This window comes from Poeciliopsis prolifica, unplaced genomic scaffold (assembly GCF_027474105.1).
Source record: "Poeciliopsis prolifica strain line A6 unplaced genomic scaffold, Auburn_PproV2 SCAFFOLD041, whole genome shotgun sequence".
NCBI classification, from domain to species: Eukaryota; Metazoa; Chordata; class Actinopteri; order Cyprinodontiformes; family Poeciliidae; genus Poeciliopsis; species Poeciliopsis prolifica.
In genome coordinates this window covers 1,306,703-1,333,292 of record NW_026562416.1, presented here as the reverse complement: position 1 = coordinate 1,333,292, position 26,590 = coordinate 1,306,703, and the positions used below count along the sequence as shown (strand labels likewise).

Below are 26,590 nucleotides of genomic sequence, written 5' to 3'. Positions count from 1 at the left end.
GCATTTTGGTTTCTGCTTCTTGTTCTTTTAGACATTATCAATTGTTCTTATTGAATCATTTCCACTGATTGAAATGAAATGTTCTTTTGTCCAGTACCTTGAGACGACACAAGCCTGACATAAAAGACTGAATTTAAATGCCAGAATTTAGTGTCTGATAAATATATATTGTTAACTAAACTAGATTTAGCTGGTAATCTATATATTTGGGTTCATGCTTAAAATGTAGTTCACAAACTAAATATTTAACATGCCAACCAAACATTTGGCTGGGAAGCTAAATAGTTAGCCTGTTAGCTTAAAAATAGCTGCTACGTAAGTTATCTAGTTTATTTTGAGAACTAAATATTTCGGTCCAAGTTAAATATTTCATTTGGAAATTAAAACATTTGTGTGCAACAATGAGGAGAGAAAAAGTTCAGAGCTCCAATATGGAGGGTCAAGACAAACATAGGAACCAAGCAAACAATCCTGTGGCAATAACTAATCAATAATCAATTAAAATGAGCTTGATAATTTTCTCTTGTGATTATTAGTTTTTAAAGGGTAATTTTATTTGCAGAAACTTTAGTATCAATTTTTATCCATGGTTTCAGTTGTTTCACTGTTTGGTTGTAGAGTTTTATTTTATATAGACTATTTAAAATATGTTCAAGTTCATCATTTGTTTTACAAAATTAAAGATCTTTGCGATCCAAATATCATGATGTCAAATGCTGCTGGACGATAAACTGTCCCAGAAGTTTGGAGACCATTTTCAGGTGATCTGATGGTAGAACATCAGATCAAAGATCAAGAAGCATCAAATTCAACACAGGAAGACATCTTAAATATCCTAAATAAATAAACAAAATTGTCCTTCCAAAAAAGGAGAACAGACTCAACATTAAGTTTAGACCAAAACACCAAACTGAAGACTTTTCATCTCGTTTTTGGTAGAAAAAAAGAAAAAACTATAAATCATGCAAAAGGAAACTATTGAGCTTGTTTTGATCGATTATGGATTAATGTATTTGCTTATTGCAAGTAATCACCAGAACAATTGATAGTCATTAATTATTAGTGGCTGAGGTGGGCCAGATGAATCACACTGAATGAACTGTCCCGCAGACAGCGACCCCTGCAGGTGGAGACTCAGATTCAGCTGCAGGTAAAGCCAGAAAGACCGAACCGGACCTTCAGCACTGAGAGCGAAGCTCAGCTGAACCGAGTCAAGCAGCAGCTCAGGTGAAAAACTGTTTTGTTTCTCGCTCACTCTGAGGTTCCAGAGGCTGTTTCAGCCCACAGCGCCAGAAACAGAAACAAACAGCTGGTTTAGCTGGTCATAAACCCCGAAAGGCTCGTTTCACCTCCGGTTCACTGCAGAACGCTGCCCCTCACAACATGGCGGCGCGACTGAGCGCTGAGTGGCGCTCGTCATGCTCGAATTCTATTGGCTTAGCGTAGCAAAGCCCCCACAGGCGCTGAGCTTTCTGATTGGTCGGGCTGAAATTCAGCAACAATAAAGTAAAGAAAAAAGAAACAGCTTAAAAATTGGCGGCAGCAAAACCTCCGAATGTCAAACAAAACTGACGAAACTGGATATGAAAATGCAACTTTGTGGATGAAGGTTTCAGTAAACTGTAGAAAAGGCTCCCATAAGAACCGAACCGTTCCAGAACAGTTCTGCAAACCTGCAACAGATGCAACAACATATAAACAGCTAAATTAATTTCATTCATGATCTCAAGGTGTTTATTAAAGTGTCTGCAATAAAAACCAAACGGACAAAATAATGTTCAGGCCAATTTATTGAATTTTTAAGTCTGCATGTTCTTCCATGTTACACCAGTAGAGGGCAGATTGGTCAAGTCAAAATAAACAAAATTACATTTTTCTACTTCATCCAATCAAACTCATACATTTTGTTTTGGAGGAGGAAAACAAACCGACTTCCTGAGCAAAAAGTCCCAAATGAAGGAAAAGCTGGAGGCGTTGGAGCCGAATCAAAGTTTTCCAATCATGAAGCCTCCAGCAGCAGCTGAGTTTAAATCAGTGCAGCAAGTCTGGGAATCAATTTAACGTCGCTTTAGAGAAATTCACATCATGGAGTCAAAAGTTTAGTTTGGTTCATTTTCCTCCTTTAGGAATTTGCATGAACCCGGATCCAGTTCCAGTTCTGGATTTAGTTTTATTCCAGATCCCCCCAAGCCCCCCTTGGCGCTCCGACACAAAAACACAAAACGAGTCGACAGACGAAACATTCATCACGACATCCTCTGGTTCCCAATCCCATGAAAACAATCGGATCTTTGTAAAGCTCCAGGGATGGAAAAAGATCGCTTTATGGTCCAGAATGCCCTTTGAGCAGGAATATTTAGCTTAGCTTCTGGAAATTATGTCAAATCGGAATAAAGCAGAGTTTGGATCCAAGACCTGGATCTCAGAGGAGATGATGATGATTGAATCATCGGCAGGGATGTGATCAGGAAAAACAAACAAGGAAGGAAGATATCGCGTCAGAAAGAAACTGTTTCTCTGGAGGTGGCAGATCGGAAAACTCGACAAAGATCACATCCCTGACGACAACATGTCTGATCCGACGCCAAATCCAATGTTTGATCAAACATCCGAAAAAACACAAACAGAATCGCCGACATCCAGCTTCACGTTTTTATCGTCGTTCCGATTTTGTTCCCGGCTTAGCGGAAACTGCGTGTAGCAATTCCCATCCGCCACACACACACACACACACACACAGAGACACACACACACACATGCATACACACACACAGAGACATACACACACACACACACTCACACACACACACAGAGACACACACACACATGCATACACACACACACACAGACACACACACACATGCACACACACACACACAGAGACATACACACACACACACACACACACACAGAGACCCACACACACAGAGACCCACACACACAGACACACACTCACACACACACACACAGACACACTCACTCACACACACACAGAGACCCACACACACAGAGACACACACACACACACACACACACAGAGACCCACACACACACAGACCCACACACACTCACTCACACACACACAGAGACACACACACACACTCACACACACACAGAGACCCACACACACAGACACACACACACTCACACACACACACAGAGACACACTCACACTTACTTTTTGGTTTTGCTTCAATCCTGAAAATCAGTTTCAAGGAAACAAGAAAACTAAAACTCCTCCTCTTCCTCCACTGAAGCCAAACATTTTCTGGTTTTAATCGGAAGTTTGCGGTTTTCCCGTTCGATTTGAAACACCTCAGTCAGAACACGGAAAACCGTCTTTCCAGAGCCGCTCTGGTCCGACTCCGCGCTCTGTCCGGCACTTAAAACAAAAACGTTTTGGTGTAAAACCTATTTCCGATTTGTGTCCTGATTTCAGCACCAGCGAGGAGCCTTAAGATGCTTCCGATTAAACACTTGGTTTCTGGAAAATTTGGCTCCGATCAGAACCAGCGAAAGCAACAAAAAAAATAAAATAAAGTCATCGTAAAAGCAAAAAAATATTTTTTTATGTTTTTTTTAAATCATTAGTGATGCTCTGTAAGGGGAGGACAGAAAGAAACCCCAGCTGCCTGTTCAGAGATGCTACAATCCTGCCGAGTCCAAACTAAACCTCACATTGTTCCGAAACGAAGAAACCGGACCCGAGCAGGAAAAGGAAAAGTTATTGCTGCTGCAGGAGGGGGGAACCTGTCTAGCGTGGTCCGGTAGAGCCGGAGCTGGTTTCATCGCTCCCTGGTCCGTCAGGAACAAAAAACCTGACCCAGTTTCACTCAGCAGCAAAAAAGAAACAGAACAAAAAAAAACAGAAATGTTCAGAAGTTTCTGGGCTCAAAGCCGAGTCCAGTTCATGGATAACGCCGCAGTTCGGTTCTGGTGAAAAACTGGAAAAACTCACAAGTTTGGCTTCAAATTTACACGGAGATCCAATCAGAACCAAACGTTCATCAGATTCACTGCAACAAACTGCGGCGTTATCTGGGCCTGGACTCAGAACCGGACCAGAGGAGCCCGGTCCGGGCTGCAGAACAAACATTGGCATCTAATACATTCAACTACGAGTGACACGTCCGGACTTCTGACCGTCTCGACTGAAAACCAGAGGGAGTAACACGGAGCGGGAAGTTTCTGCTGTTGTTCTGCGCCGGCGCCGTTCGGAACCACTGCCGGGTCGACTGAGCGCGGATCGGAGCGGTTCACAGTAAAAACTGGAGCTGCTCCCGTTTTTCCCCGAGCGCCGCCAGATCCACGCAGGAAGTTTCTGCGCTTCTGCTCGTTCTTCTAATTCATGAGGGGGAAGTCGCGCTGCGTTTAAAGAAAGCTGCCATTTTTATTGCGACGCCTGGGAGAGCGGCGTCCGGGCAGGAGAAGGTGGCGGGTTGTGGGTTGGTTGCATAACGGGCGCTGCGACGGGTTTGCTGCTTGTGCTCTGCTGCTGCAGCAGGACGGGAGGGGAGCGTGCGCCAGGGAGGAAGTAAGGCACTTAAGTGAGAACGGCGGCGTCAGGGGCGAGCGAGGGGCGGCGGGCGAGTCGGGTCGGAGCCGGTGCAGAACAACAAGCGGGACTGTGAGGAACTAGCCGGAAGGTTCTGGAAGCGAGGGATGAAGAGGAAGATGATGAAGAGTAGCGTGGAAACGTCTGGCGAAGCCCGGAGTGTCACGATGCTCTGCGGAGGAGAAAAGAGTCGGGTCAGGGCGCCGCGGAGACCTCGCCGCGCCGCGGAGACCTCGCCGCGCCGCGGCAGGAAGCTTAGCTTTAGCCACCTGTTCTAGGTGCTGTCCTGGCGGCGCGGCGGCTTCTCGGCCGCGTCGTCCTCGTCGCCGTCGGTGACGGGCCCGGAGTGGTACTCGGCCACGTAGAGGCTCTTGTCGATGCTGCTGGGGATGGGCTTGATGTCGGTGACCAGCTGCTCCTCGATGGCCTTCAGGTTGAAGCGATCCTCCGAGGTGATCAGGTTGATGGCCAGACCCAGGTGGCCGAACCGCCCTGTTACCATGGAGACGGAGGGCCGCGTCATTTCGTCAATAAAAATCATTTATTAAGAAAAAGACAGTAAAAGGCGTTAAATACATTTATACACTTTTATAAAAATGATCTAAAAATAGAAATCCTGAAAACTAAAGACCATTTCTATAGTTTATTTAAAATGAATCCATAAAATAAAAAGCAAAGTCAATTTATCTTTAATTCATCAAATAAAAAATATGAAATTAGAATATTTGTCTTTTTATCTAAAAAACTATTTGTTCATATATTTTATTTTTGAAAGTTATGAAAGTAGAACTATTTAATGAATGTTTACTGTTTTATACAAGCACAATTTTTATTTATGTTTGTAGCTACAGAATTAATTCATTCATTCATCAAGTAGAAATTAATTTGTCCAATTTATAGTTTCCAAGGTGACGACCAGAAAGGACCGACAGATTCAACATGAATCCAAATCATTTCTGCTTCTGGTCATTTTGCTGACAAAATCAAGTGAAATAAAAATAATGCATCCGATACCAACAACCTGTAAAAACTAAAAGGTTCCGGACTCGGGCTTTGGACCCGGGTTCCAGACCCGGGTTCCGGACTCGTCCACCCACCTGACCTCCCGATGCGATGGAGATACGTTTCTGCATTTTTAGGGAAATCAAAGTTGATGACGACGTTCACAGCCTGGATGTCGATTCCTCTGGTGAAAAGATCTGCAGGAATCACAACAAAAACGTTTTGAGCAAAAATTCAATTAACTAAAATCTGCTGCCAGAAACAAATCTAACAAAATGTCTCCCACATCATTTGGAGTCAGAAAGAAAATCAACAACATTATAAAGGTTATCAATGAGTCATTATGGATAACAGGAAATATTCATCACACAGGAAAACAAATCTTCAGGTTAAAGGCTTTAACATTAAACAGAAATAATTTTAGCGATTCTAGTCGATTTAAAACAAGTTTTTATCTGATTTAACTTCAGATGGAGAGAAAATATATTTTTATTTACTGTATAAAAATATCTTTTCACACAAATTTAGCCTTTTAAATCAAACTATAGATTTAACTTTATTGCCAAACTGTGTCGTTTGGATGTGAAGCATTTTCCAAACCTTGAAACATTTCAAGGATTCCAGGTGAAAACTCACCGGTGCAGACCAGGTTCCTGCACAACCCGTTCCTGAAGTCGTGGAACACGCGGTTCCTGTACTCCTGAAAACAAACAGGGACCCGTCAAAACAGAGACCCAGACGAGCTGGACCGGTACCGGGACCGGGGCGGAACGGGTCGGAACGGGATGGACCAGGGCAGGACAGGGTCGGGACCAGGGCAGGACCGGGTCGGACCGGGGCGGGACCAGGGCAGGACCGGGTCAGAACGGGATGGACCGGGTCGGGACCGGGATGGACCAGGGCAGGACCAGGTCGGAACGGGATGGACCGGGTCGGAACGGGTCGGAACGGGATGGACCGGGTCGGAACGGGTCGGAACGGGATGGACCGGGTCGGGACCGGGTCGGGACCGGGTCAGTACCTGCATCATCTTGGCGTGGATGTAGAAGCAGGAGTATCCCAGCTGTGTGATCTTCTTGGCCAGCAGCTCCACCCGCTGGGTGGAGTTACAGAAGATGATGGACTGGTTGATCTGCAGCTGCAACCAGAACACAGAGTAGACCCGTCAGAGCTCGACCCGGTTCTGAACGCCACGGCGCGGGTCTTTGGCAGGTCGGCGGCGGTTACCCTGGAGAAGAGCGTGTTGAGGCAGTGGACCTTCTGGCGCTCCGTCACGTAGGCGTAGAACTGGGTGATGCCCTTCAGGGTCAGCTCCTCCATCAGGTTGATCTCGTAGGGTTTCTGGAGGTGCTTCACCTGCAGAACCAGAACCAGAACACGGATCAGAGCAGGACAGAAATTTACCACAGAAAGAGGCAAAGACAGGCAGGGATGTCCAAAGTGCGGTGCGGGGGCCAGTTGTGGCCCCTGGAATGATTTTGTGCCTCATCACAGCAATGAAATAAACGTCTCCTCCACCTGCGTCCATCGTTTCCCTGGACTTGGCCCGCCTTTTCCCAGGATGCATTGCAGGACGAACAGGAGATTTCTGACCTCATAACAATGGCGGACGCAGCGTGAAACGCGTTGAGTTTTTATCGTTACCATATTAAACTTGGCAACTGATTTTTGTATTTGTTTTGTTCCTTTGTCTTTTTTCATTACCTATAAAGTTCATATAGTTTTATTCATGTCTGAACGCTGAGAGCGATTAAAACTAAAATAATCTGGACTGCATTCTGATTTCATTTTGAATCTAAAGTGATTTACACATTCCTGTGCTAAAATGTCAGATTACAGTAAATTACAGCAGAGCTGGTGGAAAAATTCACAGAATTATCTGGGATTAATTTAAAATTTACATTATTTCCTGGGAGAGTTTGGAAGTTTATTCCTTTATTCTGGTCCAGATCTGGGAATCCTGGATTCGACATTTGAACTTTTAGCTTTGACTCCAAACTCCTCCCAGATTTGCTGGCATTCCCGCGGCGTTCCAGGGAAAACCGTACGGCTGCAGAGAGGCCCGTCCTGCTGACTCACCATGAACTTCTGGACGCTGATGGGGAAGGTTGCGGAGTAGAGCAGGATCTGCCGGTTCTTGGCCAGGAAGCTGATGATGTCCTCGATGAGAACCACGAAGTCCTGAGAGAGCAGCTTGTCCGCCTGAGGAGGAAGAAGAGGAGGAGGAAGGTCAACGCGGCGCTCCAGAGCGAGCGGCAGCAACACAGACGGCTGTCGTCACGGTTACCTCGTCCATCACCATCATCTGGACCCGGTCCACCTTCGCCACGCCTTTTTTTATCAAGTCCAAGATGCGGCCGGGCGTGGCGATGACGACATGCACTGCAGGCAGAAACATCTTCAAACCACTTTTTATTTTGCCAACTTTCTTTTTCTAAAAATAAGTTATTTTCAAAAAGTGGCTTTTATTTGAATTGTCTTTTCTGTGAGTTTTAGAGTCAGGCTACGACAATTTAGCCAAAATAAAAGGAAGAAATGACAAACGATTACCAGAGAAAACGTCTTAAAATTCTGATAAAAACCCTCTAAATGCAGCTCAATCCGTCTGAAACAAATAACAAACGCAGCAAACACAAAATATTTCCAACTGTTTCTGTTTAGTTTCTACTGAAAATATCTTGGCACATTTGAAATAAGTTAACTTACAAATAACAGCAGGATAATGGAGCTATTTCAACAAAATAGTTCCTAATATTGATTTTAAAAGAAAAAAAGTTTTGTTCCACATCAAAATTTCATCTTTATTGATAGAAAGCTCCAACAGCAGCCAGAGCTGAAACAAACCACAGAAAAGACAAAAAACTAAAAATCAAAGGAAACAATAATAATGCGACAAAGACGATCCCACAAGAGTCAGAAGAATTAAATTCAAAACATAATAAAACAGCAAAAAGCTCAAGAGGTCAAATCTGGATTTGTTCTGGTTATTGAAATAAATAAATTAAGTCTTGGCCCTGATATTTGACCAAAAATTAAAGTCTAAATAACTAGAAGACGCTTGTCCAACAAGATGGCCGCCCTGCCATCACTATGGAAACCAAAGGAATTCACAGATTTTTCAAAACTTTTTTAAGAGCAGACGAGCGAGCGAGCGAGCGAGCGAGTGAGTGAGTGAGCGAGTGAGCGAGCGAGCGAGCGAGCGAGCGAGTGAGTGAGCGAGCGAGCGAGCGAGCGAGTGAGTGAGTGAGTGAGCGAGTGAGTGAGCGAGTGAGCGAGTGAGCGAGTGAGTGAGTGAGTGAGCGAGCGAGTGAGTGAGTGAGCGAGCGAGTGAGCGAGCGAGCGAGTGAGCGAGTGAGTGAGTGAGTGAGCGAGCGAGTGAGTGAGCGAGCGAGCGAGCGAGCGAGTGAGTGAGTGAGTGAGCGAGTGAGTGAGCGAGTGAGTGAGCGAGTAAGTGAGCGAGTGAGTGAGTGAGCGAGTGAGTGAGCGAGCGAGTGAGTGAGTGAGTGAGTGAGCGAGTGAGTGAGTGAGTGAGCGAGTGAGTGAGCGAGTGAGTGAGCGAGTAAGTGAGCGAGCGAGCGAGTGAGCGAGTGAGTGAGCGAGCGAGTGAGTGAGTGAGTGAGTGAGCGAGTGAGTGAGTGAGTGAGCGAGTGAGTGAGCGAGTGAGTGAGCGAGTAAGTGAGCGAGCGAGCGAGTGAGTGAGCGAGCGAGCGAGCGAGTGAGCGAGCGAGTGAGCGAGTGAGTGAGTGAGCGAGTGAGTGAGTGAGTGAGTGAGTGAGCGAGCGAGTGAGCGAGTGAGTGAGTGAGCGAGTGAGTGAGCGAGTGAGTGAGCGAGCGAGCGAGTGAGCGAGTGAGTGAGCGAGTGAGTGAGTGAGCGAGCGAGTGAGTGAGTGAGTGAGCGAGCGAGTGAGTGAGTGAGTGAGTGAGTGAGTGAGCGAGTGAGTGAGTGAGTGAGTGAGTGAGTGAGCGAGTGAGTGAGTGAGTGAGCGAGTGAGTGAGTGAGTGAGTGAGTGAGTGAGCGAGTGAGCGAGTAAGTGAGCGAGTGAGGGAGTGAGTGAGTGAGTGAGTGAGTGAGTGAGTGAGTGAGTGAGTGAGTGAGCGAGTGAGTGAGGGAGTGAGCGAGTGAGTGAGTGAGTGAGTGAGTGAGTGAGTGAGTGAGCGAGCGAGCGAGCGAGTGAGTGAGCGAGTGAGTGAGTGAGCGAGTGAGTGAGCGAGCGAGTGAGTGAGTGAGTGAGCGAGTGAGTGAGCGAGTGAGCGAGTGAGCGAGCGAGTGAGTGAGTGAGCGAGTGAGTGAGTGAGTGAGCGAGCGAGTGAGTGAGTGAGCGAGCGAGCGAGCGAGCGAGCGAGTGAGTGAGTGAGCGAGTGAGTGAGTGAGTGAGCGAGCGAGCGAGTGAGCGAGCGAGTGAGTGAGCGAGTGAGTGAGTGAGCGAGCGAGCGAGCGAGCGAGCGAGCGAGTGAGTGAGCGAGCGAGTGAGTGAGCGAGTGAGTGAGCGAGTGAGTGAGTGAGCGAGTGAGTGAGCGAGTGAGCGAGTGAGTGAGTGAGTGAGTGAGTGAGTGAGTGAGTGAGTGAGTGAGTGAGCGAGCGAGTGAGTGAGCGCGGTGAGCGAGCGAGTGAGTGAGTGAGCGAGTGAGTGAGTGAGTGAGCGAGCGAGTGAGTGAGTGAGCGAGCGAGTGAGCGAGTGAGTGAGTGAGTGAGCGAGCGAGTGAGTGAGTGAGTGAGCGAGTGAGTGAGCGAGTGAGTGAGCGAGCGAGCGAGTGAGCGAGTGAGTGAGTGAGTGAGCGAGTGAGTGAGCGAGTGAGTGAGCGAGTGAGTGAGTGAGCGAGTGAGTGAGTGAGCGAGCGAGTGAGTGAGTGAGTGAGTGTTACCGGTCTCGTCCAGGCGCATGATGTCGTCCCTCAGGTTGGTTCCTCCGGTCGTCGCCATCACTTTGACTCCGCCCAGATGTTTGCTGAGCTGGATGCAGATCTGGCTCATCTGCAGCGCGAGCTCCCGCGTGGGCACCATGACGATGGCTGCAGCACAGCGCAGAGACATTTCAGCGGCGGCTCCCCGCGGGCAGCAGCAGGCGGGGGAGGGGCCGACTCACCCTGTATGTGGTCCTTCTTCAGGTCTATCCGCTCCAGCAGCGGGATCAGGTAGGCGCCGCTTTTCCCCGTCCCGTTCTTTGCTCGCGCCAGGATGTCGCGCCCGGACAGCGCGATGGGAATGCTCTCCTCCTGCAGAGGAAGTGACATCATCACCATCAATCAGAGGAAACCTCAGACTGAATGAACGCAGCTTCATGCTTCTGTGTGACGGAGCAAAACAAACACTGAAAAACAGTCAACTAACTTTAAGCAGATAAATTACAACAGTCCTCCCACTGTTTTCACTAGTGTCACCTACTGGCCAGGAGGAGAACTGCAGCATCCAAACCACACCAAATTAATATAAAGTGAGCAGCTCAATTTAAAGTCAGCCAGCTGACAATATCAGGTTTTATGTTATAAATTGACTTTAAGCTTCATAACGAAACCTTCAGTTAGTTAGCTGCAGCTTTATTAGCAAGTTTCAGAACAGCATCCAGGCTTTTCCACACAGTCGGGTGTTAAAGAAAAACAAGACCGTACAATATATTGTACACAAATGATCGGTTTTAGAAAAGTTTTCCCCCAAATTCACCCTGGGCATTGATTTAAACATGCCAAACCCACCGGGGGCAGCGAAGCCCAAAGCTAAAACCTGTCAGCCAATCAGATCGTTTTTTGCAGACTGCAATGCACAGGACCATTAATCTGTTTTCTATGAACACTCGCCAATCAGAGTTCTCTCAAATCTCCACTTTGGTCAGTTTTCATGAATGTTTTTAGTGACATAAAACCGAGTCATGTGGATGTTTTCTCAAAGCGAAGCGTTGAAGCTGAACCTGGATCGGCGACGGTTTCTCCCAGCCCATCTCAAAGATTCCCATCAGGAGTTCCCTTTTCAGGCAGTAATCTTCAAACTCGTTCCCCTTGGTTGCCGTGACGTCCTGCAGCAAAACACAAACACAACATCAGAACCGGCCGCCCCAAAAGGAACCGGGTTTGCTGCGGCCGGGCCGACACTCACTGAGGTTTTGACCCTGTTGTCCTTCGGGGGGAGCTGTAGGCATTTCTTCCAGTCGTCTCCAAACTTGATTCCTCCGCTGTCCTGGTTGCTCCCGGCTGGATTCTTTCCTTGAGTTGATGCTGGGGGTCCGGCGGCAGGTTTGGTCTGTCCTTTGAGCTGCCCGTTCTGCTTATTCAGTCCCATCATGACCGGACCCAGGTTTTCTGTTCGGGGTGTTGCCATTTTTCCTGAACTTCTGTTTGTTTTTTTTAGATTTTTGTCTCTTAAATTCTGTCGTCAGTAAAAAAAAATCCTAAAGTTTAATAAAGCGTTCAACGATATTCTCTGTGTGTCCGAAGCGCTTTGCAGAGAAATGGCTCAGTAATATTTACAAATAAACACGAAGCTGCAGCTCATCACAGTGACCGCTGCACAGCCGACAAAAACAAAACTAGTTTTTACACAAAAACTCTTCCAAACGAAGAGAAATCTGCAACTATGTGCAGAAATAGACTCGTCCACGATATAGAAAAATTATACGTGAACAAGCATCGAAGTGGTTCCAGTCCTGAAACAGAACAACTAGGGCAATCTGCACCAAAATGAGTTTCTATCGTCAATAATATCTCTGCTTTTTACTGCCAGTCCCAGAGAGCTGCTGCATGTCCCTGATCCAGAGAACAAGAAGTCCAACTTTGTACACGGTCGTCTCCAGAAAGCCAGTATTTCATTTATCTCCACTGGGAGAGGTTCTGTTTCTTCATGTGTGGAAAAAAATAAAGATCCAACAAGGATTTTAGTCCAAAGCAGAGAAGCTTTCCACCCTTGTAAAGTCCTCAGTGCGTTTCTGTTGTGCTCCGGGTTTATTCCTCCTCCTCTCAGTCGACAGCAGGGATGATCCGGTCGGCCCGAAGCGTGCAGCGCCGCAAACTCCTCGCCTCCAAAAGATCCAGACCGACGACTCAAACGTCCCACCTGGAAACAAGCGATCCAAACAAAAATCTTCAGACTCCAAAGGACAGGATGAATCAACAATCAACTTTCAAAAAGCCACGGCGCTCCAGCTTTCTGTCTGAAAACGCTGAAGACTGAAAACCAAACGGTGAACGTTCAGAGGCAGCGAAAACAGAAAAACAACCTTAGGATGTGCTGAGATGTTTTATTTGTCTACTAACTTTAAAAAAAAGATTTTTCTTCTCAGATCCTCTTTCAGAAACCTGAAGCAAACATTCAACACCATCAACAGATTCTGGGTCGCCTCCCAGGTGAAAAAACACAAGTTTTTTTTTTGTTTTTTTTTTACTTTTTCTCAGCTTTAAAATAACCTTTTAAGTAGAAAACAGTTCTGTGGCCATTTCTACATAAAAATGCAGAAATTGATTATTTTAATCACATTTTTGTATCTAAACCGCATTGAAAAAGTATCTTCGTTAAAGGCTGTTTGCACTGTAGATAAATCAGTTTAATAGTCAAATCATTGCTCTTATCGATTTTATTTGGCCCTGTTAGCCTTTCAGGATGAGGCCGGTGGAGTTTGCTGTTTTGATGCTCGCAGGTAAACACGGCAGGTGTGTCCAGATTCACCTGCTGGGAAACACAAACAACTGAGAAACAGAAACAAAGTGATTCACTGAGGGACTCACGTTGCTTAAGCTACGGCTAATCACAACTTAACGTCTACTTTCACTTTAACAACCACAGCTAAATTAAAACTACTCTCTGAATCGATATGTAAATTTGTATTAACATACATTCCAGTTTGTGGGGGGCACTGGTGGGTTTTCTGGTTCTGTTTGGTTCGGGAAGCTTTAAGGTGGCGTTGAAACTGTGCGTCAGGAAAGATATTAGCAGCTAACGGCTAAAACAAACTTAAACTAAAATCCGAGCGCACACACTTCGATTAAAAACCCCACAATTTACTCATTTAAGTGCAGATAAAGTTATAAAAACCTACTTTTTGATCATACTGTACAAACTTTGACCTTTATTTGGTTATGAATATTTGACGCTTCATAAATCTAACACAACAGCGAGCCGTTAGCACGGAGCTAACGTGCCAACAACCGGATTTTAACCGGCAGTGAGCCCTCCAAAGTCCGATAAACATACCTGAAAAGCTGCGTTACTGTCCGAGCGATGCTCTGAGTGCGGTGAATTAACAATTTTCTTCTAAATGAGCTGAAAATATCTTGAAATAATTCGTCTCTATTGTGTTTCTTCTTCCTTTAAATCAACATGGTCGCCTCCTCTTCTTCGATGAAACCCTGCGGCTTATTATCAGCCGTTTAAGGTGACGTTGCTGCCACCTGCCGCCAGGCTGGAGTATGACGCCCTGAACCCACATGAATAAGAAAACTTATATTATACAAGTTATGTTAACTTATAGTAACAACAGTTTTATTTCATTGTTTCTTGTTACAAAGTGACTGTTCCAAACTGAATAAATGCTATAAAATTAGAAGTTCGTTATGAACTTAAAAGTCAAAATATGTGTAATAATCGTTTTTGCATATCTATACCAGGTGGTGGCGCTAAACTTGGCCATTGATGGTGAAATATTATTTAACTTGTTTTATAAATTGCAACATTTATTTACTGATTACTTTCTCCACACTATTATGCAGAATATGGAGGACTTATTCTGCTAAAAATAACAAATAACTACAACATAATTTCCTAATTTAGAATTAAACAAGGGGAAACAATATGTAGTTTTGTCTTTTAGTTTTGCTTTGTATTTCTTTATAACTCTTATAAAGCAGGTTGCAGCCTTGTTGCTGAAAATGTGCCTTACTTTACCTAATTTATTTATTAATTAGATACAAAAATAATGAATGTAAACATCAGATCAGACCCAAAAGGTTCTGCTAGTTCTGGTTTATTGCACTCTGCAGTTTGTTCTCTTCACAAACAGCTGTAAACATCAAATTACATGTTGGGTCCAAACAAACTATATTAATAACAACACAGTTCATGTGGAAGGAACTTCCTGTTTCCTGCTGGATGCTGGAGGAGGAGCAGGAGGTTCTGCTAAAGGCACGGCGGGTCAGAATCAGAACCTTCACAGGAGAATTAGTTTTTACTTTAGGAGTGTTTCAGGACCTGAGGACAGAATTTCTCCAGCGGTTTTGAATTTTCCTCTAATCAGAACCTGGAACCCGTCACTCGGATCCAGTTTTGCTGTGCAGTTCAGGTTTAAAGTGCCGTTTTACTTCCAGTGATGGAAGAACCGACCCGACAACGCAGCGCTAAGTCTGCGGCGGCGGCGTGGCGCCGTCTGGCTGGAAGACTGTCCGGATCTTTGACACGCAGATGTCGCAGGCGAACTGCGTCTCCTTGCAGATCTGCACCAGGCTGAGGAAGCCGTGAGGAAGGTCGTCCACCACCGTCAAGGTCACCGGCTGGCCCATCGCACGCAGCTTCTTCGCAAACATCACCGAATCGTCCAGCAAGGCGTCCAGCGCCGACGCCTGCAGGGAAACAAGGCAACCGGTCAGTCCAAACTTCACCGTGTTTCATCATCAACACCGAGTGGAGAAGGACTGAAAAGTGTGGAGTGCACATATGTTCAAGCAGTGGGCTTGGAACCTGTAAACTCACACCCACTGGTGAAATTATAAAATTATTTTCAAATAGCATTTAACAGATTATGTTGCAAAACTTCTGGGGGTGGGACTTCCCCTGAAGGCATTTTGTGTGAGCGGACGTTAGCTGCAGCTCTTTTATTGGCCAGTGCAGGACAAGTCGAGCGTTTCTATTGGTCTGTGAGTTCTGCCTCCCAAACAAAACCCAACTTTCTTTCACTTGGGTTTTTATGATGGAGCACAGACCGTAAGATCCTGGACCATAAACTGGTTCTGAACAGGTTCTGGTTCTGCTGGAAGTTTCTTCCTGTGAAACAACAAGTATAGAAATAACCTGAGCTTTTCCTTCCTGTCTTACCACGAGGTGAACCGGCGGTAGGCCCTTCAGCAGGTCGGGCGGCGCCAGCAGAGGAGACACAAACGGGTTTCTGATGACGGGGCAGGACGTGGGCAGGACGTAGGCGAGGCATTCGGACCGCAGCGGCTCAAAGCCGTCCGGGTAGTGAAGGATGTCAGGAGCGGCGGGCCTGGGGGCGGCGGGCCTGGGGGCGCCGGCCGACGCCCGGCGGTGGTCGGCGCCTTGGCGCGGCGTGGACCGGGCCGGGTCCAGAAAGGACTGGATCCAGCTGGAGGCTCCCTGGGTGAGGTCGCTGAGCAGCAGGACCGTGTCCCGGCCCAGAGCGCTCAGGCTGCCGCGCCGCTCTGCAGGCTGGACCGTCTGGAAGTCCGAACCTGCAGGGACAGGGCCGGGTCAGTACCAGCAATCAAGTTTACTACTGTTAGCACATTTCAGCAACAAGGACGTTCAAAAAGCTTCAAAACACAAATGAGAAAAACGACCATTTTGATGAGTCATCACCAAAATCACAGGCATAAAATAAGTTCATCAATGTTTATTTATGATGTTTGTGTGAGCGGACGTTAGATGCTCACACAAACTGGATTTAAACTAATGAATTTAAAGGAACTCAGGGTTTCGGCTGTTTTTCAGTTTTCCGGAAGTTTGTTCCAGATCTGTGGTGCATAGAAGCTGAATGCTGCTTCTCTAAGTTTGGTTTTCACTTTAAATTATTGAAGCCACTTTAAATTATCAGTAGAATCACATAAATCCAGTTTTATTTATGAAGCAGAAATCTGACACACAACGCTTCCTGCAGCCGGTTAGAATCGCTCCTACTCAGAACATGCACACTTTTTTTTTCTTACACAAAATCTCTCGGTCTGCTCAGTCCTGCGTTAGGGCGTCCTGTCACTTTAAATCCAAAAGCTGCTACAGGCTGGCAAGTATAAACTCAACGTTTTCACTCGCCTGTCAAAATGGCTGCAAACGAACGTTCAATTAGCTGGCCAATCAGACGCTTGGGTTTTTCTGAAGAAACACAGAGCAGCAGATCAAGTTATTTCATTTAAACCTTTAGCACAGGAAGCAAGAAGCTGCTCTAAAAATAACGATTTTAATTAGATTCACAAATTTATATTCAAGAATAAATGAAGACCTTTTTGATATATTAAAATGAATTTCAGTATTTCCAGTTTCATTTAAGTCATCACATATATGACTGTAAGAAGATAATTAAGAACCGGTTTAATTAAATAATTATGTCTTTAAAAAGGTGAATATTTTTTAATTTCCTGCTGGTTGCAGAAAGCGGTGGGCAGGGGGCCTCGGATCCCGGCCCCGGGAAAAGCTCTGAGCGGCCCTGGAGGCTGGTACTAACCCCCCTGCCCTCCCTCATCGTCCCGTTTACACATAATTCTCCTCGCTGACCTGCGTTCCGCTCCAGCGGCGCCGGAAGGTTCTGCTGGGCTAAACGAGCCGGGAAGCTCCGCCCACATACCTGCGTAGGCGTGGATGCACCTGGCGAGGACGCTCAGAGGCAGCAGGGGGTCGATGAGCGTGAGCAGGCGGGAGGGCGAGGCGTCGGTGGTGAGCAGGGTGGCGGGGTAGGCGGCCATGATGCCGTCGGGGACGCGGATGCCGGCGGTCAGCGCCCGCATGGAGACGGTGATGCAGAGGTTTCCCCCGGCGCTGTCCCCGGCCAGGCAGACCCGGTCCGCCGTAGAACCTGGACCAAACACATCCATCCGTTTCCACCACATACACAGAAACAACAGGTCAAAACAGGCCTGTCTCGTAAATGAGATGATGATGACAAAAACAAGACACTCAGTTATTTCATCATTTCTTTTCAATTTCTTCAAACATTTTATTTATTCTTTAATTTATTTCATAACTTATTTAATTCATGTTTTGTTATTTTTTTATTTTCTACTTTATTTCATAATTTATTTCAAGGATGAAACAAAATAGAAAATAAACAAGTGAAATTATGAAATTAATAGAAGAACACATGAAAAAGTAATAAATGAGAAAATAAAGTTGAGAATAAAATAAATAAATAAGAAATAAAAGATTATTAAATAAACAAAAATTTAAAAATGAAATAAATTTCAAAATAAATGAGGGAATAAACAAAAGAGATGCATTTGAAAAAAAATAAAAAAATACAAATCAGATACATTTTGCTTCATTAAAAGAAGTTTTTATATTTATTTAGGTTTTGACTAAAAACAAAAAAAGACTTAGTTGGTTCTGAGCAAGAAAAACAGGATTTCTGTCTTTCCTAGAAAATCTGGTGTTTAGTAAAGTTTAATAAATGAACTGAAAGCAGCAAAGTAACCGGCTTGTTGCTCAGAGTTTCTGATCTGCACTTTACAAAACAAGCAGAGCTGCAGGTTTCACTGTTGTCACTGAATCTGGAGGAAACTTGCAAACCAGCGCTGGAAAAACTCCCGCTTTCTCCGTGCTGCAGGTCCAAACAATTTTCTGAAAACTGTTTATCAGTTTATCCGAAAACACGGCGGCCGGAACGCGCCGGTAGCGCCAACAAAGATCACATTTCTCCCGCAGGTGAAACCGGACCTTACGGGCCTTACGGGCTCAGTTTCACCTGCAGCAGATCCGGCCGTTCTTCACAGGACAGACTGGGTTTTTAATCAGAGCAGCAGATGAAAATCTATGATTTAGTCCGACCGCAGATGTTCTGGTTCTGACCTCACAGGTTCTGCAGAGGTCGGGTTACGTTTGTTTAGAGTAAATTTATTCCTCACAGCTTCTGATTTCAGCTTCCCAGGAGCTTTTCTGGATGGTTCCTTTGGTCACTTTATATTTTATAATGTTGATTGAAAAACAGATTCTATTATATGATTAAAAAACAATTATAATTACAAATTTATGAAATTTCTGGTTACTGGATGAATCGACAGAAGAGCTGACAGATTACTTTGTTTTTTATGGAGTATTATTGATCATGGCCGGGCAGCAGTCGGGGGAAACGTCTTGCCGTTCCCTGACGTGAAGGACGTACCCAGCAGGTGGCAGTGTTTCAGCGCCCAGCAGTAGGCGTAGAAACATTCCTCCAGCGCCCGAGGAAACGGAGCTTCGGGCGACAGAGAGTAGTCGACGGACAGGATCGGGACGCTCAGCTCCTTCGACCAGTTACGGAGGTAATTCTGAAGAAAAAACACATAGCATGGTGATTCGATCTGAAACCGTTAATCACGATTAATCAACATCCAAACAATTAATCGTCAACTGGGATAAACAGACTGAAATGAAGGCTACTTGCTGAAATAACGCCACAAACAGAGCTGCAAATAAACTCAAACTCTACAAAAATATGTAGAAAATTTGAATTCAAAATGAAACAAATATATTTTTCTGTAAATCTGGTGTATCCAGAAGTCCAGTGTAGCTTCAGCTTCACATTCTGTAAAACAGAATCCCATTATTAATCTGTTAATCCAACAACTAATCACCAGATCAGCTGCAGAAGCTTCCTTTGTTACAAATCACTACAGGAATGTTGTTAAAACATTTATTTTCTTATTTAAAAAGGTTTTGACTTGTTCATTTGGTGCTTTAGTGTTTTTTTCTAATATTGTATCAATAAGTTTAAGTGGTTACATAAAACTTATGGAGAACTTCTCCATTTTTTCTGTTTAATCAATTAATCATCAGAATAAAAAAATAATCATGCAGTTATTTATGCATTGCCATTTGAATTTATTTACAAAAATAATTTCAATTGATCAGAATAATCAATTATAATAATCAATAACTTTGTTCTGTTGTGCTGCAGACTCTGTCAGCTTTTCTCAATATTGTACAAAAAGGATAAAAGAAAAATCTGCTTGATGAGCCAATTTTTATTTTTACCAAATTAATCGGTTAATCAATAATCATCAGACTAATCGATTAATCATCAGAATGAGTGCCTAAAGCAATAACTGCAGCCCAGATCGATTCCTAAACCTCCACGCTGCGTTCGCTTCACCTCGTGGGAACGGGACGTCTGGGCGACGAAGCCGCCTCCGTGGAAGTGGATGAGTAGCCATGGCGACGGCGGCTTCCTGTGCACCCATGGCAGACGGGGCGAGGCGATGGGCGCCACGTCACCCGCGGAAAACTCCAGCAGCTCCTCGCTGTCCTGAAATATGACAGGAGCGCCGCGTTGTTGCAACGGAGGGAGAAACAGCAGCAAAACCAAATATTTATCATGTCTGACATTAAAACTGTTTCAAGTCGAGTATTTGGTAAAACTGCAATGGAACTATCAAAAAAATAAATCCACATTCTAAATCGCTAAAAGAAAAAAAGTTAAACAAATCTGCCATCTGTCAGATTTGCTAGCAACACATCAGGATTTATGAAACATGCAAAAGAAAAGTCTTTCCCAAATAAATCAAATGAAAAAACGCGATGTTTGTTTGCACATGAAGATGTTGAGCTGTTACCAGATCCTCAAACCTCAGAGACGTTCTGATTGGTCGGCTCTGTTGGCTAAAGGTTTGTGACTCTAAAGAACCAATCAAAACCATGAGCTGCGCCGGCGCTAACCCACAACAGCAACAAGGAGTTCAGAGGAAACTAAAGCCACAGCGCTGCATTCTGGGGAACCAGCTCACCTGGCCGACCCGCAGGTCGTAGGAGATCAGCCTCATGTGGACCGGCCCCGGGCCCCAGTGGGCCACGGGAGGCGACACGCTGGTGGACAGCGTGGGGTCGGAGGCCAGAGGGAGCCGCAGGCTTTCTGGAGGCACCGTCAGCGTGAGGTTGACCTGAACCGGGTTGGAGGTGATCCGAGTGAAGCCCTGGGAGGAAAACAAACACCAGAATGAAAGTCAGCACCGCAGCAGAGCCGCTCCGCCGATCTGGTGACCTCAGCAGCTTTTGACCCTGCCTACTGATAAAATGTTGGACTCTGTGATGTTCCAGAAGGACTTCCAGAAGTGCAAGTCCAGATTCTGGGTGATGCGTTCGAACTCGGCGCCTCGCAGCTCTGGGTCGATGACGTACTTCCCTGAGGTGAGGACGGACAGAGCGGCCGTTCCTGCAGGAAGAGGAAAACGCATCACATCGAAACGGGAGCGTCGGTTTTCACATCAACACAGGAACAAAGTCGGAACATTTGTAATATTTCCAGCTGTTTGGCTCGGAAACCAGACAGCTGCACTGATCTGAGCGCATGAATCTATGTGCAGGAAGAATAATTAGATTCATGTTTAAATCTCACGAACCAGAGTTCACTTCAGCCGAGGTTTGGAGGACCAGAGGTCAGAGGTCGTTCACGCCTCACCGACCGGACCGGACTTTATAGGCAGACGGACCGGAGTTGGACTAAAGTGGACAGAACAGGGAATAAAGCGAGAGCCTCACCGATGCCAGACTGCTGTCTGCCGTAGATCTCTCCGTAGGAAACCATGCTGATGACGATGGTCTGGAGGAAAGGTCGCAGGGCAGGAGAGTACTGCCAAACCAGACAATCCATCAGCAAAAAGCTTCATTTATCCCACAAAATGACAATTCAGTCTGCAGCTCTCTGGACAACATAACCAAAAATAAAAATACACTCAATCTGATGCAACCGTTTCTATGACGGCGTGTTTGGCTGTTAGACACAGAAAAACTGGGAAAGTTTTTTCTATAGCAAAGTCAAAAATTTGCTAAAGAAAAAAAAACAGATATTTTGAGAATAATCTCAGAAAGTTTCCGACATTTTTGAGTTTCAGTTTCCAAAAGTCAAAACTTTGCTCAGGACGTTTTTCTTTTTGAGGAATTTTCTGAGTTTTAAAAGTTGAAAAATGTCAAATATTCTACAATTCATAAAACACAAAATAGATAAATAAATAAATCAATGCAGCAGCAGGTAAGGGATGAAGGTGTGGCGATGAAGACAGGTGGGAGCGTAACTCTGCGGCTCACCTGGAAGCCCAGGCAGCGTCCGTAGAAGCAGGCCTTGTGCATGGAGCTGTACTCCTGAACGAAGCGGTCGCTCAGGTCGCCGTCCTGCGCCAAGTACAGCTGCCCGTGGGCGTTGTCGTGGATGAGCCGCTGGGCGAGGTGCAGCAGCGCCCGCAGCTGGCAGAGGGCGCTGCAGTACTCCTCTATCTCGGTGGCGTTGTGCTCCGCCCTGAAGAAGGCTCCTCTGCAGTTGGAGGCGATGTAGCGACCTTTATGGATGATGTGCTCCAGGCAGGACTGCAACACCTGCAGGCAGCAGAGGTGAAATATTATTTTAGTTACCAATTAACTCCATCGATCTTCTATATTCCCCTGAGGCGTGACTGTGTGCATGTTTGCTTGTCCTGTTTATCTCTGTGATCGACTGGAGACCAGTTCACGGTGACCCCCTCTCCACTATGACCCCGCCTCTCCACTGTGACCCCGCCTCTCCACTATGACCCCGCCTCTCCACGGTGACCCCGCCTCCAGTGACCCCGCCTCTCCAGTGACCCCGCCTCTCCACGGTGACCCCGCCTCTCCACGGTGACCCCGTCTTCCACAGTGACCCCGCCTCTCCACAGTGACCCCGCCTCTCCAGTGACCCCGCCTCTCCACGACCCCGCCTCTCCGCGATGACCCCGCCTCTCCACGGTGACCCCGCCTCTCCAGTGACCCCGCCTCTCCACTGTGACCCCGCCTCTCCACGGTGACCCCGCCTCTCCACGGTGACCCCGCCTCTCCACGGTGACCCCGTCTTCCACAGTGACCCCGCCTCTCCACTGTGACCCCGCCTCTCCACAGTGACCCCGCCTCTCCACGGTGACCCCGCCTCTCCAAGTGAACTCTGGTGTGGTTTGAATGCGGATGTGAACGCCGCCTGACCGGAGATCGCTCCAAAAGCAGGAAGTGGACTGCAGCGCAGGGCATTCTGGGTAAATACAACCAAAATCCTCCAATCACTAAAATCTGACGCCTCCATTTTTGTTTGTTGTCATCTTCAGAGGATTTTTCATGGTTTCCTTCAGAGGTTCTTGGCACAGCGCCCCCACAGGTGAGGAAGGGAACAGATGTTTCAAAGCATTTGGATCATTTGACTCAAAATGTTGCAGTTTTGCTCTCCAACCATCCGAGTCTACCAGAACTTCCAACAGATCCTGAAAGGCCGCCTCACCTTGACCAGCGTTCGGTATCCGTTTCCAGGTGTCTGGGCATCGAAGTCGTAGTGATGGTAGACGGCGGTGAAGCTGGCCACCAGCGGCTCCAGAGCGCGGCCATGTTGGCGAATCTTCCTCATACACGCCACCAGGCGCTTGGTCACGGTGCCGTACGGCGACTCGGACGGGCCGCTCAGGACGCAGATGTTCTCCTCACAGACCTTATCCAGAGCTGTGAACAGAGCCAAGTGGTCCATCTCTGAGTCTGGGAGAGGAAGCAGAGAAAGGAAGCTTCAGCTGCGGTTTACATCAGCCTGTGGCGCTATCGGCGGACATGTGACGCGGTCGGTATCTGCGGAGAGGAAGACGATCATCAAGGTTAAACACACAGGTCCTGCTGGGCTCATCTCCGTTACTCACTGCTGCGCTGATTAGTCTGAACTCGTCTTATCTGTTGGGTCAAGGATTGAATTCTCAAGGCAGGACTTTGAACCGATCAGAGAAGCGGACCGGGTCTGCTCCAGAGCAGAATACAGGAAATATTCACACCTTTCGACAATTTACCATGTTACCATGTCGTCCTCTGGCTGCAGCTCTACTAACCATTAATCCGTTATTATGAAGATCAAAATACTAATTAGATTTAAAAACTGACACATTCTACAATTTTTTGTTTACATAAAAAAATGCACAAATATTTTAGTTCCTTTTTTAATAAGAAATCAAACATTTTATTGCAAACATCAGCAGCTTTTTGATGAATGTTTGATCATTTGTAGCAAAGACGCATCTGCAGCTAAAAAACACTTTAACATAAACGTCTAAAAGCCATTTCTGCTTCCATCAATACAGCACCGGGCTGATCTGGTGATGAATGACAGGCGCTTACGTTCCGTGTCAAAAGGTTGAGACCTTTTCCTGTTGTGGGCAACGGGGCCCGGCGAACACCCGTGGTTAAACGGACGGCGGAGTCCGGCGGTAACAGGCGCTTAAATTCCGTGACAGGAAGAAAGGAAGAAAAAGGGCAAAAAAAAAAAAAAACACTTGGTATTTTATTCTATGTTGCATGCCTTTGTGTTTTGTGTTTATGATGTAAAGCACTTTGAAATGCCTTGTAGCTGAAATATGCTATACAAATAAATTTTGATTGATTGATTGATTAACTGACTAATAATTAATAATTAGATAGAAAAAGTAAATTAATATTAGATTTTCTTTTAGGTGAAGCTAAAAACGCCTCTGAAGGAGTTTTGGGTTGAACAGCTTTTCAAATAGAAAAGACTCTTTAAATGTTTATATTTTTGTAGTTTTGGCTCAATTATTCCTCTGACTGCGTTTTTTCTGTTAGAATCCATTTAATGATTAATCAATGACTGAATTGGTGAGGAATATTAGTTGACGAACTCGGACCAGTGGACGTTTCCGAGTTCGATTGCAGCTGCATGTAACATCAAGAGGAAGCACGAATCATTTCACTTCCATTTGACAGCTGCTCTCTACTTGCTGTTGGTTTTTCACATTGCAGTTTGTGGCTGAAAAGCGAGAAGATGTGAAAAAGCTTCTGAGGAGTGAAAACTTTTGCGATGCTGAACATCAGAAGCAAAATAATCGTAAACAATCCGACAGCCGTGGCGTGAGAGCGACTATCAGAGACTCTGGTTTATCTTTCTGTTGATTTTCCTGAATGTTGTGTCACTCAGATCGATAAAGAGAAACATCTGAAACTCTAACAGAAAAGCTACAAAAAAATCCTGCGTTAATCTTTTAAAATGAGGAGGAAATGTCGGGTAATCAGTATTTGATTAGAGTCAAACGAGAAGTCTGAATGTTTTCTGAGAAACACTGACAGCTTCCTGCAGAAACACGTGCAAATATCCATGCAGGGACCATTTTCTCACAACAAAACATTATGATTCATGTCTTTTAAATTTTAAATCCTGAATAATCTGTGCAGAAATATTTTACAACAGGTTTGAACTCATCCATGTTCCTGCCACACACAGCTCTTAGAACGGAAATCGCTCCTTCCATTAACGTGATGCATATGCTCAAAACATTAACCAAATCTGATCTTCTTCATCTTATTATTATTATTCATTCCTTCATTTAGAAATGTCAGTTTCAAACTAAATATTGAATTAGGAAGCTAAACAATTAGCTGCCTTTTATTTCATTTGGATACTTGACTTACTAGCTAAATGTTTAGCAAATATTTGGGAGCTAAATATTTACATCCCAAATAGATATTTAGGTGGAAGATACATTTTCTGCTTCCTAACTAAATATTTAGATTGATAAGCTACAAAGTTCTGGTGAAAGGGAATCCTCATTTATTCTGGACAATTTCCTGCTCCAACATCTTGGAGACAGTTTAACACAACGAGGTCTATCAAGACGTGAATTCAGAGAACTGACCTCAACCTGATGGGAAACCTAATGTAAGCCGGGTCCAACATCAGTGTCTGACCTCAAGAATTCAAATAAACACTCCGAAACGAGGAGTTGGCCTGGGATTCATAAACACTGTGAAACGTAACTACCACGTAGTTTGTAGGCGTCATTAACTTCCGGTCCACCGGAGGCAGAGAAGCTTCCTGAAACTCTGCTTCCAAAGTTTCAGCGAGTTTAAAGTTTTTCTGTCCCACTTTGACCCGAGCGCTTCCTGGACTGGGAGCTCCTTGTTCCCAGCGGAGAGTCCCAGTTTCCCCAGAATAAAAGCCGCTGCGGTCCCTTCAGTCGATCAGCTGATGGATGACGTGGAGCTGAACGGAACGGAACCGCTTCCTGTTCAGAATGATCCGGTTCTGATCATTTTATTTACCGATTCACTGTTAACCAGCGCGACCATTTCCCCCTGGAGAAACTTCGCCCACGGAGCTCCGTGAAGCGGCGGAGACCCACGGAACCGAGCCGCGTCGAGCTGGCGCGTTAAAACCTCCCTTAAACGCAACACGGTGCGGTTCTGAGGGGTTTTAAACCCGCGTGGAAACTCACCAAGCCGCATCTTCTTCTTCTTCCTTCATGTTCTGACGGTTCCTGTCCGCGCGCTCCCGCGTGCGGAGGAATGCGCGCACCCCGGGCTGTTAGCTAACAGAAGCAACAGTTAGCATAAAATAAAATTAAATAAAATAGGAAATTAAATATAAAAAATTAAAATATAAGAAATTAAATTAAATTTAAAATAAAATGAAATAAAATAGAAAATAAAATTGAAAAAAGAAAAGAAATAAAACAAAACTAATTTGAAATGAAGGAAAATAAAACACAATCAAATTAAAATAAAATAAATCAAAGAATAAAAATTAAATGTAAAGTTTATCATACATAAAAGTCAATTAAATTAAGGGATTAAATTCAATTAAACAGATAAAAATTGAATGAAACTAAATTAAAATGAAAGTAAATTACATTATGTTGGACCAAATAAATCAAAATAAAAAGAAATTAAACTAAAATAACTTAAGCCTTAATAAAATTTAGATCTCACATTAGCAATGAATCAATATATTCATGTTAAAAAATTATTTTTATATTTTTTTAAGTTAAATTCCAGACTTTTTCTTGTGATGTATAATTATCTCTCTGGGAGTTAATATTTAAAACTTTGTATGTTTATGTAAAGACACATTTAAAACAACATGTTTCATCTGAAAGAGAAATAAAAAAAATAGCAAAATTATGCCCAGGTCATGTAAAATTAAGTTAATTAAAGTATTTTAACATGCAGAGTTTGTTAAAACACTGTATGGCTCAACAAATTCAACTAAACCTGATAAAAAGAAACTTAAACATTGTTTTCACACAAACTGATAAAAATCACACAACATATGCACATCATAAATCTGTGAAAAACACCAAGGATGACAGGTTGTAGTGAAAGCAGATTTTTTTCTCCAGCAGCCATTAGACGATGGTCTGAAGGATGAATCTGGGGTCAGCGCT

At 45.0% G+C, this 26,590-nt stretch overlaps 2 protein-coding genes across 3 annotated transcripts; both read right to left on the bottom strand.

The window, feature by feature from the left end:
* Window positions 1-1,772: 1,772 nt before the first annotated feature.
* LOC129375787 (probable ATP-dependent RNA helicase ddx6) lies at window positions 1,773-13,899 on the bottom strand. Its single transcript, XM_055055058.1, has 13 exons — window positions 13,734-13,899; window positions 11,646-12,599; window positions 11,461-11,565; window positions 10,642-10,771; window positions 10,421-10,567; window positions 7,845-7,939; window positions 7,637-7,759; window positions 6,785-6,913; window positions 6,579-6,695; window positions 6,194-6,257; window positions 5,653-5,754; window positions 4,825-5,047; window positions 1,773-4,727 (listed from the first exon to the last, which is right to left on the bottom strand). The coding sequence occupies exons 2-12, from the start codon at window positions 11,865-11,867 to the stop codon at window positions 4,830-4,832; spliced, it is 1,452 nt and encodes a 483-aa protein (XP_054911033.1). The 5' UTR covers window positions 11,868-12,599; window positions 13,734-13,899; the 3' UTR covers window positions 1,773-4,727; window positions 4,825-4,829.
* A 587-nt stretch (window positions 13,900-14,486) lies between these two features.
* lipea (lipase, hormone-sensitive a) lies at window positions 14,487-25,711 on the bottom strand. Of its 2 annotated transcripts, XM_055055055.1 has the most exons (12): window positions 25,643-25,711; window positions 22,666-22,913; window positions 21,474-21,758; window positions 20,928-21,018; window positions 20,456-20,601; window positions 20,177-20,362; window positions 19,546-19,698; window positions 18,577-18,721; window positions 17,047-17,274; window positions 16,518-16,577; window positions 15,567-15,940; window positions 14,487-15,094 (listed from the first exon to the last, which is right to left on the bottom strand). In XM_055055055.1, exons 1-12 carry the CDS (start codon window positions 25,650-25,652, stop codon window positions 14,873-14,875), a joined length of 2,148 nt encoding a protein of 715 aa, XP_054911030.1. In that variant the 5' UTR covers window positions 25,653-25,711; the 3' UTR covers window positions 14,487-14,872. The 2 variants fall into 2 exon arrangements, with proteins under 2 accessions (XP_054911030.1, XP_054911031.1); XM_055055056.1 differs by lacking the exon at window positions 16,518-16,577.
* Between the last annotated feature and the right edge of the window lie 879 nt (window positions 25,712-26,590).

Bases quoted from the DNA above. Each gene is read 5' to 3' on its own strand.
- LOC129375787 (XM_055055058.1), bottom strand. From the start codon at position 11,867: ATGGCAACACCCCGAACAGAAAACCTGGGTCCGGTCATGATGGGACTG. The intron at 7,760-7,844 runs GTAACCGTGACG...CTTCCTCCTCAG, and splicing joins AGATGATGGTGATGGACGAG to GCGGACAAGCTGCTCTCTCA. The intron at 6,696-6,784 runs GTAACCGCCGCC...TTCTGGTTGCAG, and splicing joins TCAACACGCTCTTCTCCAGG to CTGCAGATCAACCAGTCCAT.
- lipea (XM_055055055.1), bottom strand. The intron at 16,578-17,046 runs GTATGTGGGCGG...GTGTTTCTTCAG, and splicing joins GTGCATCCACGCCTACGCAG to AAAAACCCAAGCGTCTGATT. The intron at 15,095-15,566 runs GTAAGACAGGAA...GTTTCCCTGCAG, and splicing joins TACCGCCGGTTCACCTCGTG to GCGTCGGCGCTGGACGCCTT.